Below are 18,522 nucleotides of genomic sequence, written 5' to 3' on the forward strand. Positions count from 1 at the left end.
ATATCTTTTTCCATCCCCTCACTTTCAATCTTTGTCCTTTGCCCTAAAGTGTGTCTCTTGTAGGCAGCATATCGTAGGCTTGTGTTTTTTATCCAATCTGCCACTCTGTCTTTGGATTGGAGCATTTACTCCATTGACATTTAAGGTAATTATTGATAGATATGTATTTATTGCCATTTTAAACCTCATTTTCTCATTAATTTTATATTTCTTCTTTGTCCCTTTCTTTTTGTTTTTCCTTTTGTGGTTTGATGACTTTCTTTTGTATTATACTTATGTTCTCTTCTTTTTTGTTTTTGTGAATCTGTTGTATGTTTTTGATTTGTGGTTACCCTGTTTTTCAAGTATGTTAACCCCTTCCTATATCTATTTGCCTTAGACTGGTAGTCATATAGGCTCAAACACATTTAGGGGAAAGAAAAAAACCCCTACATTTTCTTACTCTCCTCCTCCACATTTTATGATTTTGATGTCCTCTTACATCTCCATCCTTTTGCTGTTCATTGTGGTTATCATCACTTTCACAGAGTTTTTTTGATGTTTTTTTAAATCTGTGTACTGGCTTACTTAAGTGATTTACTTTCCAATTGTAATTTTCTCTTTCCTATAGATTCTTACTTTTTTTCTACTTAGAGAAGACCTTTCAATATTTCCTTTAGGATAGGTTTAGTATCGCTGTATTCTTTTAGTTTTTGCTTGTCTGAGAAATTCTTTATTTCTCCTTCTATTCTAAATAATAATCTTGCTGGGTTAGAGTATCCTAGGTTGCAGAGTTTTTCCTTTCAGGACTTTGAATGTATCTTGCCACTCCCTTCTGGCCTGCAAACGTTTCTGTAGATGCCAGATGGTAATAGCCTTCTGGGGGTTCCCTTGTAATTACCTCTTTAGTTTTTCTCTTGCTGCCTTTAGAATCCTCTCTTTAACTTTTGCCATTTTTATTATAATATGTCTTGGTGTAGGTCTGTTTGAGTTTATCTTGTTTGGGACTCTCTGTGCTTCCTGTACCTGGATATCTGTTTCCTTCTTTATGTTTGGGAAGTTTTCAGCCATAATTTCTTCAAATACATTTTTGATCCCCTTTTCTCTTTCTTCCCCTTCTGGAATCCCTATTATGCATTGATTGGAATGCTTTATATTATCCTATAGGTCTCTCATATTGCTTTCATTTTTTTTTTTTCATTTGGCTTTGTCTGCTGTCCTGATTGGGTGATTTCCATTATTCTATCTTCCAGATCACTTATTCATTCTTCTGCATTATTCATTTTGCTATTCATTGTCTTTAGCTCAGCTTTTGTCTCTGCAAATGAGTTTTCTAATTTTTCTGGGTTCCTTTTTATAGTTTCTAGTTCCTTTTTACAGTACTCTGCATTTCTGTTGATAGCCTTTCTTAATTCCTTCAGTATTTATTTTCATTATCTCCTTTTTGAAATTGGTGTCTATTAGACTAAAGAGGTCTGTTTCATTATTTGTTCTTTCAGGGGAATTCTCTTGGTCTTTTAACTGGGAGTGGTTCCTCTGCTTCTTCATTTTACTTATATTTATTTCTCTTACTCTGTGAGTGAGTTTAGGAGAAACAATTATCTACTGTGACCTTGGAGAGCTATTTATATGTGGGGATGTCCCTGTGTAGCTTGTGTGAGTTTAATATATTTGGTGCAAGGTCTGATTTTAGTATGGATGCCTGTTGACTCTTTCCTCAGCGTGTGCTGGTTGTTATCCCCTTCATAGGGGTGTGCAGATGCAGCGGCAGGTGCCTGGTCTTGGGGTTCTTGGCAGCAGTGGTGGCTCAGGTGCGCCCCCAGAGCACGTGACAGGAGCGGAGGCAGCTGGAGACTGCTCCTAGAGTCTGTAAGGGAGGCGGCAGCTTGCCTCCCTCCAGGCGGCTCCTGGAGCCAGTGCATGTGGTGTCCTGCCCTCTGTGAGTGCACACAGAGAAAAAGGCTACAATGGCGGTCCCACCCCTTCCCTCGTGCACCCCCAAACAATGGCGCCTGGCCTCTAAGGCAGCCCAGGTTTCCTCCCCATACACCATCAGTTGCAGTCGCACTAGATTCCAGCTGCCCCAGGCTGTTTCTGCACAGCCAACCCCAGTTCTCTCCCTGGGTCTGATCTCCAAAGCCCGAGTTCCGGCACCCAGTTCCCACCCGCACCGGTGGACCTGCATCTCAGGCTGGTGAGTGCAGGGCGGCAGCACTGCACAGACCATCTGTGCAGTTTTCTCTCTGCTGTGGCTGCCACAAACCGGCTGCTGCATTCTCCTCTGAGTCTCTGAAGCTCCCCTTCTGTCCCAGCAGATCTCCCCACCAGTGAAGGGGCTTTCCAGGGTGCAGGAACCTTTCCTCTTTCATAGCTCCCTCCCAGGGGTGCAGGTCCCATTCTTGATTCCTTTCTCATTTTCTTTTTTCCTACCTGGTTACCTGGAGATTTTCTTGCCCTTTCAGCAGTCTGAGGTCTTCTGCCAGTGTTCATTAGATATTCTGTGAGAATCGTTCCACATGTAGATGTATTTCTGATGTATTTGTGGGCGAAGGTGAGCTTCACATCCTACTACTCCACCATCTTGATTGCTGCTCAGGAATGTGCATTTTAAAAAAGTACTTCAGATGCTTCTTGTGCCTCACCGTTAATTAGAGTAAAATGATGACACCTGTGAAAGTGACCCCCAATTCTACTTTTCTTACCAGACACAGCTGAGAACCCCTTAGAGAAGGAATGTGTCTAAATGCTCAACGTTATACTCACAACTGTTACTAAATGCTCTTGCTTTCATATTCCTGAAAACATAAGCAGAAACTTATAGACGCTGAACCAAGTATACACTACTTAAACATGTTAAAGGTAGGTCCTGCAAGATTCTTTTTATTTTTTAAAAAATATTGCATGTAATTATACAAATTTTTCCCTTTTAAGAGACTTGAAAGTATGCAGGGAGTTGCACTAATACAAGAAATTCCACTTTTCCTTTAACAAATTACACATCTAGACTTTCCTCACTTATTACTATAATATTAAGTAATAAAATAATCTTACTTGTATTTGGAAAAGAAGAAATAAATACCCTATAGTTGCATTAGGTTCAGGAATCAAGCTCCATTTGTTTCCAAGACTTGGAAGAACTTCTTTTGTACTGTTCCAGTTCCTAAAACAAAAATATGTATTACTTGCAAAAAACTTAAAATTTTAAAACTAGGTACCTTAAAACTGCCTTAGCATTTTTGGGGGTATAACAGTGTATCCTTTATAACATTATCATTCTCCAAATTTCTTGACAACTGTTTTATAAATAATTATACTTAGGATTTATTTTCTAGAAATGCAGTCTTCAGAGTTTCTGTGTCACCAAAGCAGCACTTGGAGATGAATTTATTAAAGTTTCAGACAAAATATACACTATATAGTATATACAAGTTGTTTTTCAACTAACAAAATTAAGCATTTGACATACTTTAAGTATATAAAAGTGATCTTATTTTTAAATATTTGCTGTTCAACTCTTGTCAGATTGTGGTTGAAGTTAGCAAAGTATCAATGTTTAAAATGTACATAAATGTACATATCGTTTGACCCAGTGATTGTACCTCTAGAATTTTATCAATAAGTATAATAGAGAAGAGCAGAAGAATAGCAATAGAAGGATATTCACTGAACTGTGTATACTGGCACACAATTGGAAATGGCTTAGACATCTCCCAGTACAGACTGATTAAATACATCAGTGCTCATTCACACTTGACTTCATAGGCAGCCAGCAAAAACAATAGTGGTCGTATGTGCCACATGAAAAAGGCAAATAGGTGGAGAGAGGGCAGGACACTTCCATTTTCTATGTTATATACTTCTATGTCTTGATTTTTTTCACAATGAGTATATGTTCCTTTCACAATTCATAAAACAGAGATAACTTTTAGTGGGGGTGAATATCCTGCATGAGATGACTGACCTGCAAAAGGGATCATCTAAGGGGATTGCCTCCTGGCCTCTTACATGTTGTTCAATGTCTAAGTGTACAAAGTATATTACTATTTCAGATAAGCAAAAAGTGATTACTCTGCAAGATAAGGCAATCACTGCCCTCTGGCTAATGTAACTGAAGTTCATTTTTGCTAGGAAAAGAAACTTGCATTCTCATTTTCAGAAAAAAATTGCAGATTGTCTCTTTTGTACCTATAAGTTATTAAAATTTAAATGTTGAAAGTTTCAAAACTGTATAAAGACTTCAGAAGGATTTTTTATAGTATTAACTCCGAAGTCTTTATAGCTTCGTTTATTTCTTCTAATGAAGTTAACTCAGTTCACCAGTTACCTTACCAGTAACTTATGGTTTCAAAGATTGTTAGCTCATAAAGAATAAACAGTAATCAGTTATCACAAACTTTCTTTAATTGAATTATTTTTACCAATGCTAGTGGTGAGGGCATTGCTTTGAGATTCTGTGCTAGTAGTTTCTCTCTTCTACAGACAGCAAACTGAGAGAATATATAAATTTAAAGTTTTGGATATTAGAATGTCAAAATTTGGAAATGGACATCAATAAAATAATTGAGCATCAACTGGTAATCATTAGCATGACTTTTAAAGCAGAAGCATAAAATTATGTTAAGGTACTACATGTACAAACTAAAATCAATTCATCTACTAAAATACCATAAATAAAATACTATGAAAGAGGCAAAATTAGGATATTATAACTTTTCAGGTGAGTTAAAAAAAATCTCTCAGTCAAGAGAATGTAGAATTAGTGAGGTACAAGGGTTGAGTAAAGAAAGATATTGTGGGGCTGCTTTCCAGTTCCACTCAAAATCCATATGGTTTTAGGTCAGTTAGGGAAGATGTATTTGAATGTGAAAACTCATGATGCTCAGAAATACTCTAGTGCTTTAATAATCTTGTGTGTGTGTGTGTGTGTAAAAAAAAGGGATCACTATATAATATAAACAGATACTCTTATCAACAATGGCAGTTAGTCATTAACTCCTAGATAAATATTAATTCAGAGATGACTTCCAACTAATCTCTATAGCCAACCTGCACACATAATAAGGGTTACATGAGGTCATTTTAGTGTCCCTACAACATGCCTCTCACTTTGCTACAGCTACAACACCTCTAAATATTCATGACCTATTTTTCAAAAGTCTTCTGTACTTAAATGTTTTGCTTACTTATTCTAGAGCCCCTGAAGGTGAAAGGCTAGTGCTGAGAAAAAGACGCTGGTCCCCGCTTGCAGTGGGTGGTTGCTTTCAGGTTATCCTTGCAACAATGTGACTGCCCAAGTTACACAGCTCTATAAATCCCACCTGAGAGGTGGTCAGGGCATTCAATTTACTGTGCTTATAGTAAGGGCATGTTCTGTACAGTGTCTCACTTTATCAAACTAAAAGGAGATCTGGGAAAATCTAAATATTGGATCATGATGAATTTACCAACTTTTGCATTCTTACATTAGACTGTGTATCACAAGTGGTGCTATCTGGCATATATGGAAAGCAGTCTCCACTTTTAATCACTTTCCTGAGAGACTCTGGGTTTTGTCAGCTGCGTTTGTGTGCTTTCAGATTAGCCAGTCCTTAATTTTTCTGATACAAGAAAAATATAGATACATCTAAATGTCCTAATAAAAAACAAAACCTTTTAAATAATCCCACAAACAAAAGAATATTATGGAAGTGTCTCCCCAACAGTGAGGTAAGATTCACTACCCATCTTCAACATAAAGTAAACTGGAAAGTCCAAAAAGGATATATGAACACTAAGTCATCTCTGGGTGGTAGAATGATAGGTGATTTTTAGTTCCTCTTCATGAATATCAGAATTTTTTAATATATAGTGAAGATGTACTATTTAAATAATTTTAAAAGTAAAAAATTAAGTAAATAAATAGAGAAAAATTTATGGAATTCTAAGGATATTTCTGTGATAAAACTCAAGATGAAATAAAATAAATGTTTAGGATAATACCTGATCCTTCTGAATTCTCATTTCATCAACTTCGCTTTCAGCATATTGAGGGTCTCTTGCAGGGTCCTTGACATCTTTTAGTGTGTTGATACTCTGAAATCACAATTCTTCAAATCATTTCATGCTCATAGCCCAAAACCTTCAATGCGGGGTATCAACTACCCCGCAAGCCAAGTTCTCGTTCCTCAGCCGGCCATCGCTGCTGAGGGTCAGTTCAAATTCCCCCAGGTCATCTCTCCCTCGTCTTTCAGATGTTGCCTCTCCCTTCTCTAACAATCAGAGAGAGCTCTGTTTGGAAGCAGAGTGAGAACCGTGTCTTACGCATCTTTTAAGCCCCACAGTGCCTCATATACAGTAGATTTTTAGCAAATATTTAATTGATTTTTGAGCATATGAGTAGAAAACAAAGTTACTATAATAGGCCTGCTGAAACATTTCCCAATAACTGTTAAATAGTGCTGAAAATTCTTGCTTTAAAAGAATTAGGGGCTTCCCTAGTGGTGCAGTGGTTGAGAATCTGCCTGCCAAGGCAGGGGACACAGGTTCGTGCCCCGGTCCAGGAAGATCCCACATGCCGCGGAGCAACTTGGCCCGTGAGCCACAACTACTGAGCCTGCGCGTCTGGAGCCTGTGCTCCGCAACAAGAGAGGCCGCAACAGTGAGAGGCCCGCGCACCGCGATGAAGAGTGGCCCCCGCTTGCCGCAACTAGAGAAAGCCCTCGCACAGAAACGAAGACCCAACACAGCCAAAAATAAATAAATAAATAATTAAAATCTATGGATCACTGTACTTTAAATAAAAGTTGCTGAATTAAAAAAAAAAAGAATTAGAAATATATACCTTTGGTGGAAAGAGCTTTTCATACACCTTTTTCCACAATTCCATTGGTGAATGGGCATGAAGCTTTCCAATGTCATTGTCAGGAACAGGAGGAGATCCTAAAATTGGAAGTTTTACTCCAAATGACTGCATTGACTAAAACATTACAAACTCTATCAATAAAACAGATGATACTTATAAAAATGTAAATCTTAGATCACTCATTTCTCCTCTCCTATAGTCACTATTAAAATTTACCCCAACCCAGTGTAGCAAGGCCACTGGGGCAGATTCTAGTACCAGAGGAAGAGATAGAGTAATGAGTAAACTATAATCCTCTTTCCCCACACTTAAATTGCTGCTCGGCAAAAATATAAAGTTTGATATTCTCATGTGTTCATGAATGTGTAAGGAAACAGTTATTATGTGCTAATGAATAGAATGAAAATTGGGACAGCTAAATCAGAGGGTAATAAGGCACTAGTGAATACTATGAAAATACTAAAAAAGGTCAAACTCTATTAACCAGCAATTCCAGTTTTGGGTGTTTACCCTAGAAATACCTGCATACATGCATTAAGGATTTCACATGGCTGCATCACTTGTATTAGTGAAAAACTGGCCACAACCGAAATGTCCATCAATAGAGGTATAGTGAACTAAATTACTATGCACAGCCATGCTCTATAACACTATCCAGCAGTCAAAGTACCAAATAGACTTATATGTAGCATTAATATGGAAAAATCACTAAGGTGTATTGAGTAAAAAAGGAAAACTTCAAAATGATATGGAATGATACAATTATATTAAAACAAATAGTTTTTTCTAATGGTACTGATGAACCTATTTGCAGGGCAGGAAAAGAGATGCAGATGTAGAGAATGGACTTGTGGATGCAGTGGGGAAAGGGGAGTGTGGGATGAATTGAGAGAGTAGCACTGATATATACACATTACCATGTGTAAAATAGATAGCTAGTGGGAAGCTGCTGTATAGCACAGGGAGATCAGCTTGGCACTCTGTGATGACCTAGAGCGTGGGGTCATCACATGGGATGGGGGCGGGTGGGAGGGAGGCTCAAGAGTGAGGGGATATATGTATACATATAGCTGATTCACTTTGTTCTACAGCAGAAACTAACACAACATGGTAAAGCAATTATACTCCAATAAAAAAAAAGATATGGTACATATATACAATGGAATATTACTCAGCCATAAAAAAGAGTGAAATAATGCCATTTGCAGCAACGTGGATGGACCTAGAGATTATTATACTAAGTGAAGTAAGTCAGTCAGAGAAAGACAAATATCATATGATATCATATGTGGAATCTAAAAAAACGAGGCAAATGAACTTATTTACAACACAGAAGTAGACTCACAGACTTCGAAAACAAACTTATGATTACCAAAGGGGTAAGGTGGGGGAGGGATAAATTAGGAGTTTGGGATTAACATATACACACTACTATATATAAAACAGACAATCAACAAGGACCTACTGTATAGCACAGGGAACTCTACTCAATATTCTGTAATAACCTATATGGGAAAAGAATCTGAAAAAAGAATGGATATATGTATATGTATAACTGAATCACTTTGCTGTATACCTGAAACTAACACAGCATTGTAAATCAACTATACTCCAATATAAAATAAAAATTACATTAAAAAACAAAACAATAGTTTTTTCTATACCACATTCACATATATAGAAAATGGTCTGGAATATTAAACTTGATCCTAATACGTACTATTTCAAGATTTTACAAGGAGAATGTCTTTATGTATTGCTTGTATAATTTAATTTAAAACTAAGTTAATATGAAAAATTTGAAAATATGCTGCCACTTCTTGGCAATTTTCAACCCACAGTCTGAGATTTGTCATTCTTTCTATTCTAGCATCTACACTGTTCACTAAGACTGTTTCACTCTTGATCTTTCAGGGCCTCCTTACCACTTTGGTGGGTAAGACACTGATATAATCCACCGATCTTATTTAGATTTCCCAAGTCTTTTCCTTGTCCTCATTTGGGTGTGTGTGTGTATTAAGTTGTACAGAATTTTATCACCTTTGTAGGTTCATGTATCCACTACCACAGTCAAGATACTGAACAGTTCCATTCCCAGAAGGATCCTTTGTGTTGCCCTTTTATAACCACACCTACCTCCTTCTCGATCCCTCCCCCTACCTCCCTACCTACAGTTCTGTCCCTAACCTCTGACAACCATTAATCTTTCCTCCATTTCTAAAATTTTTTCATTCCAAAATTTTATATAAATAGAATTATATTGTACGTAACCTTTTCTCATTGGCTTTGAAAATTTAGTATAATTCCCTGGAGATTCACCCAAGTTGCTGTATGTATCAATAGTTTCTTTTTTATTGCTGAGTAGTGTTCCATGGTAGGGATATACCACAGTTTATCCACTTACCTGTTGAATGATATCTGGGTTGTTTCCACTTTTGGGCTATTACAAATAAAGCTGTCATGAACATTTGTGTACAGATTTTTATGTGAACATAAGTGTTCATTTCTCTCAGATAAATGCTCAATACTGCAATTTCTAGGTCATTTGGTAGCTGCAAGTTTAGTTTTATTAGAAACCATCAAACTGTTTTCAAGAGTGGCTGTACCATTTTACATCCCCACCAGCAATGTATGAGTGACCCAGTTTCCCCACATCCCCTTCACAAGCATCTGGTGTTATCACTATATTTTATTTTACCTATTCTAATAAGTGTGTGGTGATATCTCATTTGCATTTCCTTAATGATTAATGATATTAAACATCTGTTCATGTGCTTATTTGCCATTTGTATATCCTTTTTAGTGAAATATCTGGCCATGTCTTTTGCATATTTTCTTCCTATCTATCTATCTATCTATCTATCTATCTATCTATCTATCTAGGCTGCACCGAATCTTAATTGCTGCACGTGGTATCTTTAGTTGCGGCAGGCAGACTTCTTAGTTGCAGCATGTGGACTTTTTTTTTTTTTTTGGCTGCATTGAGTCTTCATTGCTGCGCACGGGTTTTCTCTAGTTGCAGTGAGCAGAGGCTACTCTTTGTTGTGGTGCACGGGCTTCTCATTGTGGTGGCTTCTCTTGTTGCGGAGCACGGGCTCTAGGCATGTGGGCTCAGTAGTTGTGGCACACGGGCTTAGTTGCTCCGCAGCATGTGGAATCTTCCCGGACCAGGGCTCGAACCCATGTCCCCGGCACTGGCAGGAGGATTCTTAACCACTGCCCCACCAGGGAAGCCCCATGTGAACTTCTTACTTGCAGCATGTGAACTCTTAGTTGCGGCATGCATGCGGGATCTAGTTCCCTGACCAGGGATTGAACCTGGGCCCCCCGCGTTGGAGCGTGGAGTCTTCCCCACTGGGGAAGTCCTCTTTTGCATATTTTCTAATTGGATTTTTTTTTTTTACTGTTATTTATATATACTAGATACTAGTCCTTTGTAAAATATGTAGTTCGAAAATATTTTCTCCCAGATTGTAGCATGTCTTTTTATCCTTTTCACATGGGCTTTTAAGAGCAAAAGTTTTTAATTTTGATGAGGTCCAAGCTCCATGATTTTTTTAAAATTTATTTTATTTATTTGATAGCACTGGGTCTTAGTTGCGGCAGGCGGGCTCCTTAGTTGCGGCTCACCAGCTCCTTAGTTGCAGCAGGCAGGCTCCTTAGTTGTGGCTTGCGGGATCCTTAGTTGTGGCTCACAGGCTCCTTAGTTGCAGCTCACCAGCTCCTTAGTTGTAGCACGCGGGTTCCTTAGTTCTGGTATGTGAACTCTTATTTGCTGCATGCATGTGGGATCTAGTTCCCTGACCAGGGATGGAACCCTGGCCCCCTGCACTGGAAGCGTGGAGTCTTAACCACTGTACCACCAGGGAAGTCCCTCCATGATTTTTTAAATTCAGTATTTTTCAACCCTTTTCTGACCTCCAACTACTTACGTGGGCAAAAGATTTCCATCAGCATTATCTATCATTACACACAGTGATTCTCACTGCTAATGAAATTAAGTTGGTAATAATTATTACTATAAAAATCAGTCTTTATAATCACTCATTAACACCTCTATTCTTTTCATTCCAATTCAATCTACAATCTCATGACAAAGATCTCTACATTTGAAGTCAAGTCAACTTTAGCTTGTAAGAGTAATGGCGGATGGGAAATAAAAAAGAAAATTACTGTCCATTAGAGTGTTAAAAGCAAACTATGCCAACCCCAGCATATAGAGTTGCTAGGCCTGAAAATCTCCACAATGAAAATAGCTTCTGTGAGAAGATAAGGAGCTCAACTATATAAACTCTTGAAATTTCTTTTGCTTCATGAGTCTAGGACATCTGTTAAGTTTAGGAAACATATCCCATTAGATGAGAGGCAATTTTTCATAATGAAAAATTAAGGCATACCTAGTTAGTACAACTGTGTTCTTTTTGATTTATTCCAATACTTGAATCTCAGATTTTTCATCATTGCCCATAATATATAGCTTTGAATTTCCTGACCACTCTATGCTTCTGGTTTTCTTGTAAACACAAGGAGCTAAAATTTAAAAGTATCTGGAAATCAGTGAGGGAAAGAAAATACATGCAAAATTTTTAGTGGAATATAGATTAGAAATCAGTCTCTTATGTGACAACATCCCTTCCATCACAAATATGTCAATGTGATGCATTTTGCATCAATACTGTGTATACAAATAAATACATAAGAATAACAGCAACAATAATGAAACCGGAAATGGTGGTTAGAGTTAGGAGATGTTGGAGATGAAGTGAACAGGGAGTAGGACAAAATCAATAAGCAATTAAAAAACCATTGAACAATCTTAATAAGTTCACCAACCTATTTGACTTAAAGAATCCAATCCTGCTGTGACAAACAGTGGTTTATTCTGATCCACACATGTTGATTTGCTACATGGATAAGAAGAAAAAAGAATCCAATTTAGTTTAGCAATCAAATATCCCGCCACTCTCTAGTGTAAATACAAGAGCCAAGTTTTATATCTAGCCACTGGTGAGAGCATTGCTCAAAATGAATGAATGAATATTAATATGATTCTAAAAATTAAAGTAGAGCACTAATAAAGGTATTATAGGAGAAAAGAAATGACAGACCCAAATTACTTCAAATCAAAACCAAGGAAAGTAGCAAGTTTAAGAAAAATACACACTAAAATGATTGATTCCACTTCTAATCAATATAAAAAAGTGATAATAGCGGGAAAGCTACTGAAATGAGGGAAAAGAAGTAAAAGAAGTCAGGGAAACAAGTATAATAGTATTATTTTAGTCTAGTCTCAAACTAAGTATTATATAACATTTTAGTTGTAAAATTTGATAAATATTTAAACAATATAAGAAGCAGGAGACAATATGAAATTAACTCTAAGAACAGTCATCTGAGGCACTTTCCTGGTCAAGAAACAAAAGATGTGTGAGAACAATAATCAGACGAGACAATAACAAACAAACAAAAAAAAGATAAAAAGATATTTAAAAAATATTTTAACGGTACCTTTTGTCAATGCCAAATGCCAACTGGTTAATAACTCCACGTATTTTTAGTAATAGAGCTTCTGATTTACTGGTAAACTAGAAAGAAAAAAAATCAGGAGAATAAATTACGTGCTCTGCTTTCAAATCACAGAAACAGGTAAAATAAATACGGCTTTGAAAAAGTACAGATTGCAGAGAGAATTACTATCTATTTGTCCAACAATACTTGTGTTTCAGTAAGCAAAACAAAACCTTTGAATAAAGGGAAAGAAAAATCTCAGTAAGTTTGTTTTAACTTACTCTTCAAACTTCATGAGTGCATGATATTGAATGGACTTGTGTTTATGCACTGATCATTTCCGCTACTCCCACAAATGGATCGTAATCATTGCCAAAATGCAATCTGGTTGGTTAAAAAATAGGAGGTATGCATCATAAATAACTTTTTCATCTAAGGGCATATGACTGTCTTCAAAGCAGTTAATGTGGGAGTTGCAGATTAGTCCAACAGATACTGATACTCACTAAAACGATTTTTTAACTTCTCTTCTGAATTGCCTTTGGAACCTGCAAAATAAGCTACTGAATATTCTCAGCGGTGGTCTGTAACTAGAGTGATCATAACCAGAACATTTTAGAGAATGAAACGGGGTGGGTACTATTAATCATTAAGCTAAGAAATCAGGTGAAACTAGGACATATGGTTACCCTACAAATCTTTTAAGACTAATTTGGTTTTTGGAAATACCAAAGTCACCCAGCCAAATAAGAATGACCAAGATGTATGAAAGTGGGAAAAACAATCTTGAACCAAAATGAGATGTAATTATAACGTACAGAGATCAATTTTCAGGATAAGATTCATTCTGGATTAAGAACAGGCTCCAGGGAAAACATTCAAAGGAGAACACTCATGTGAATATATAAGATTTGATACATTTATTTTTAAAAATTGAAAAATTTTAGGCTTCTATTGAGACAATTTTCTAATATGAAAACTTCAGTTGAATTTTAAAAACACAAGTTTTCATCATCATCATTATTATATTATCTATTATGTTCTCTATATGGTGAGGAAAAAACCTCGTCACAAATGTCTTTCATAGGACATGGGAAGTTTTCTAACTCAACCCCACCCCCAACCCCATCTACTGCATCAACTGCCTTGAAAACATCCTCCAGAAATAGCTGTAGAGCTTTTACTTATGAACTCAATGCCTGGGAACTCATAATCTCCAAAAGCAACTCATTCCATTTTCGCCTGGGAACTCATAATCTCCAAAAGCAACTCATTCCATTTTCAGATAATGGTAGTATTAGAAATTTCTTTCTTAATTTGAACTAAGCTCTATTGATTCCTTGTTATTGACTCTAAGAAAGCAAAGAATATATTTAATCCCTTTTCCATGGATCAGTCCTTCGAATATTTAAAGAGTGTTATCACAATCCAGATGCCAGAATATAATTCTATACTGTCCCTCATACATCATAATTCTAAGTCCCCTAACATCCTGTTGGCTCTCCACTGAATCTGGTCCTACTTACCAATGTTTTTGTTTGTTTGTTTTTGTTAACTTTATTAGATTGCTCATACTGTTGAATTTAAAAAAAAAAGACTGCTGAGTATCATTGAACCTTGTAAAGCAGTACCCAAGTCTGGGCTGTAGGGTAAGAGTGGAAGTGAAACTGAAAGGTGGGGCTTTGATAACTCTGGCTGCTTTCTTCTTGGTGTGGGAAGCTAGAAAAGCTTTATGATTCCCCTGGTGGTCCAGAGTGCTCTTATAACCCCAACCTCTGAACCCTCTGGCTTACTGAAAGCTGAGATGAAGGAGTCTCAAATCCTTTCCCTAGTCCCCGACCTTCTAGGGTCTTTTGAACCATGGTTAACTGCAGGCCTGCTGTGGCCTGGGTTGACCTGACTTCACCTAAATTTGTATCCGTAAGACCAGACTGGCCCTGATGGATCATTAAATGTGATCTGTTCCTAAAGAAAGATAGGGATTTCCCTCAGCGAACTAACCAGAAGTAAGTATGGGGCCTTATCTAGTGGTGAAAGTAAGAAACTGCAAGATCCATGGTCTTTGCTTCTGTACTCTGAATGAGTAATTTACTTTAAATTCCTCATATCTTTTTCAAAACAATAAAGAATATTTTCATGGTTGCCAAGGTGGGGGTGGTGAGGGAAGGTTGGATTGGGAGTTTGGGACTAGCAGAGGCAAACTATTGTATACAGAATGGATAAACAACAAAGTCCTATTGTACAGCACAGGGAACTATATTCAATATCCCATAATAAACCATAATGGAAAAGAATATGAAAAAGAATTTAAAAAAAAGAATATTTCCAAAGTATTCTGTCAACCTAATATGTAAGCAGATACAGTACAAACATAAAAGGTAATGATATTTAAGAAAATACATAATAAAATGTATTTGGAGCATTCTGAAAAGTATAAAAATTTTAAATACAGATCATATTTATTACTTTTCGTCTTAATATACTAGCCACGAAGGCTGGGGACTAGGCCATGTTTTCTACAGGTTCCTCTGAGCACTCTGATTTAGAGGGAAAAAGAGACCATTCAAATGGGAAGAAAGTTTTTCCTTTTTTTTTTTTTTTTAATAAAAAATGCGTTTATGTTTTATTGCGTTAGAGGATATCCAGCAACATTTGGTCCTGCTGTGGAAGATAATGATAACAGTAGTTATAAGAACCAGTCTTTATTGAACTCTGTGTCAGACCCTGTGCTAAGCATTTCACAGTACTCGGGCTACTAATCCCCACAACAACCCTATGAAGAAGGTATTGTTTTGTCCATTTTACCAGGAGACTGAGGCTTCAGTGAGATTAAGTGACTTGTCTGAGACCACATATCTAGTAAATGGTTGCCCGGGCAGCATGACTCCCAAGTTCATATTTTTAACCTCTACAACAAACAGCATTTTTTTAAGTTTTAAAAAAATTGTCAGTCTTTTCCTTTTTTCTTTTAAGAGAACATAGATTCTAATTCTTAAGGGGAAACTAAAACGAATAAATAAACAACCAATTTATCTCTTTAAGATTGATGGGGGTTTATGGCTATTAGAAATTTAGAACTTTTGCTTCAAAGAAATGGTAGGCCATGTAGCAGAGTGTGTTGTAGAAATACATTATAAACACTCTGTAAAAAGAGGGTTTTGAGGCAATGGGAAAGGAGAGAATGACATACATTAGTAAAAGCATTAGCATTCATAACTGTGTACCAAGCTGTTAATCTTTCCAAATTTGTTACTGTCCGTTCAAACCCAAAGGATAGGAAACATACAAACCATTAATGATGCTCCGTAATAATGTGCAACAAATCGAAGTGTCTTGCATATTACCTTCCTCTTCTCAGAGTCAAAATCCTGAAGAAATATGTTATTAAAAAGAAAAAAGTTGAGACAACTAGTGTCTGTAGCAGAAAGGTGCAAATTATTCAATACAGAAATAGATTTTCTTATTTATTTTTTGGAACATACCTTGAGTAGGATTCCATTACCTTGGCGTTTGTTTCTACAGAGAGCTGAACAGTAGCTGCAGCCTTCTAGAGCTGCAGCTACCAGATCTTTCCTTGTTTAAACACTTAGCTCAATAGAATTTAGATATAAGCACACATTTTATAGTGCGGAATACCCCAAGGATTCTCTGACAAGCAAAGATAAGAAGAAACCAATTTTCTACTTTCTGTGATTTAAAAGTTGGGACATAAGCCCTGTCCCTTGGTGACTGTACTGGATTCAGTTTCTAAATCTTCTGCCATATCCCCATTCCACTGTATTTACTGTTCCTTACCTATTTTCTCTTTCCCAACTATATCCTCTTTTTCAAAATCTTTAAGATATGTGACCCCTTGACCTTTCCCTCCCAGAGTCATTTTTCTCATTTCATTATTACTTTTGTTCCTCTCCTATAAAGCCTAGGCATGCATGTACAACAAGCTCAACTAGAAGTGGAAGAGCTTACCTGAAAAATATCATATTTACTTCCAATTATGACCAGAGGAATTGGAAATGGGTCAATTAATTCACGATCCTGTTAACAAACATATTTCATTGATTCACTATAATTGTTTATTACTATGTATTCATCAATTTCTATTTATGTCATTTTAAATCTTCCCATAATGTTGACATTGTTTGCTTGACATAGAGGTTGTTTCAATATTTAATTTCTTAAACTATCAATACATTTCTCAAGCATAAAACTAGAAATGAATTTTCCCTAAACTATGATTTTTTAAAAAAATTTTTTATTTATTATTTATTTATTATGATTTTATTTTTGGCTGTGTTGGGTCCTCGTTTCTGTGTGAGGGCTTTCTCCAGTTGGGGCGAGCGGGGGCCACTCTTCATCGCGGTGCACGGGCCTCTCACTATCGCAGCCTCTCCTGTTGCGGAGCAGAGGCTCCAGACGCTCAGGCTCAGTAGTTGTGGCTCACGGGCCCAGCTCCGCGGCATGTGGGATCTTCCCAGACCAGGGCTCGAACCCGTGTCCCCTGCATTGGCAGGCAGATTCTCAACCACTGCGCCACCAGGGAAGCCCCCTAAACTATGATATTTATTCTTCATGTTGTGTCCTTTTATTTTCTTAAATATGTCACCTTCCTGTTTTTTTTTTTATTATTATTTCATATTAACTGTTTGTTACAATAACATTTATACATGGGAACCATAAACTATCAGTTTTGTTCTGATATTACCTTTGTAAAACGCACTCACATAAACTCTGGGCAATATAAAATACTGCTCTTGGTTTTCTAGAAGATGACATTCATGATTGTATATAAAGGACTTACTTGTGTTATCATATTGCGAGTTTATAGTTTAATTAATTATCAGATGATAAAAAGATATTGATTATGTGACAGACACTAAATGAATGTAAAGTATAGTGACGGTAAAGGCTGTTAAAATTCTATTCCTTGCTTAAAATTGTAGTCTTATCTAGCCTTTGCCAGGTGACATTTGTACAACCTGGTTTTTTATCTTCATTTTACAGAGATTATAAAATCAGTATCGAACTACTACTTTAAAACTCTATTCCTTTTCATTGGTGTAATATGCCATAACAATCACAGTAGATGTCTAACCAGAAGACATATGAAATCTTTTTCCTTGTTTTGCCCTTACTGAGGTTTTATTAAATTGCTATAATTTTCCAGTGAACAGGTTCATCTACATGAAATAAATTTCAACTCATGCATAAAAATCTAAAGAAGTTGTTTGTGATGTTATCTTTAACTATATATGGGGCTAAGAATTCTAGGGATAATCCCAACAGTAACTCACTGGATGGTCCTTCTGCATGTTGCTCCATATCTTCTGTCTCATTTCAGAAACTGCTTTAGCATTTTTCTTCCCCAGTTTCATTATCACTTTATCTACATGAAGTTTTGTGGCGTGCAACAGATTTTCCATGGTGGGCCAAAGGTCATTAGGTTTCGAAAGATCCAAAACAAGAACAATAGAAAATGTCCTAAAGAAATAAAAACATGTTTCAAAAAAAAAAGACTCAAAATAATTACTATTTGAAACCATACTATACTGAAATTTATTTTCTAAAAATAACACTATTGTTTAAGAAAAAAAAAAACCCAGCAATTTTCTAAGAAAAAAATGCTAAAATTATAGCCTTATTTATTCTAGTGCTTTTCCTTAGTGATATTTAAGTGTCACAACTGAAGTTTTTGTTTGAACTAGTAATAATCCAGTTCAAATAATCGGCAAGCAATTGGGTCCAACAATGCCATGTTTAGATCCAGTTTTGCTGTGTGCTCCAAAGAAGGGAAGCAAAAATAATAATCACAGCAGCAGCAACAATGCAACAACCTGGTGAAGGAGAAGAAAACAGATTTACTAATGGTCCTTGCTAGGGGGACTACCTAGCTTATTTACTTACTCTTAACAACAACACTTCCTAGAAGATGTTATGGTGGCCATGTTATGGATTAGAAATCTGAGGCACAGATTCATATAACTAGTAAATTGTAGAGCTGGTATTTAGATCCAGAGCCATGTGCCTTTCTGCTGTACCTTGCTGCCTGTCTGAAAGCACACCCCTGGCCACCACACACACCACCACTGTGACCACATGCATGTGTGCTCATGTTCATGTAAATCTAACCTCAGCAACAACAAAAACCCAATTTAAAAAGGGAAAAGAACTCAAATACACATTTCTCTATTTAAAGG

At 36.6% G+C, this 18,522-nt stretch overlaps 1 protein-coding gene across 3 annotated transcripts in view; it reads right to left on the minus strand.

Moving 5' to 3' along the window:
* Positions 1–2,838: 2,838 nt before the first annotated feature.
* DYNC2LI1 (dynein cytoplasmic 2 light intermediate chain 1) overlaps positions 2,839–18,522 on the minus strand; it is a 42,199-nt gene continuing 26,515 nt past the window's right edge. For 2 of the 3 annotated variants that reach the window (XM_007190099.3, XM_057558081.1), the window contains exons 6-13: positions 17,620–17,806; positions 16,295–16,363; positions 15,619–15,696; positions 12,329–12,405; positions 11,654–11,724; positions 6,800–6,897; positions 5,959–6,051; positions 2,839–3,139 (exon numbers count right to left, since the gene is read on the minus strand). In XM_007190099.3, coding sequence (XP_007190161.2) covers positions 3,077–3,139; positions 5,959–6,051; positions 6,800–6,897; positions 11,654–11,724; positions 12,329–12,405; positions 15,619–15,696; positions 16,295–16,363; positions 17,620–17,806 — 736 coding nt within the window. In that variant the 3' untranslated portion in view covers positions 2,839–3,076. The remainder of the gene's footprint in view (positions 3,140–5,958; positions 6,052–6,799; positions 6,898–11,653; positions 11,725–12,328; positions 12,406–15,618; positions 15,697–16,294; positions 16,364–17,619; positions 17,807–18,522) is intronic. The other variant, XM_028168489.2, reaches the window with a different exon arrangement.

Source organism: Balaenoptera acutorostrata, chromosome 12 (assembly GCF_949987535.1).
Source record: "Balaenoptera acutorostrata chromosome 12, mBalAcu1.1, whole genome shotgun sequence".
Taxonomy (NCBI): domain Eukaryota; kingdom Metazoa; phylum Chordata; class Mammalia; order Artiodactyla; family Balaenopteridae; genus Balaenoptera; species Balaenoptera acutorostrata.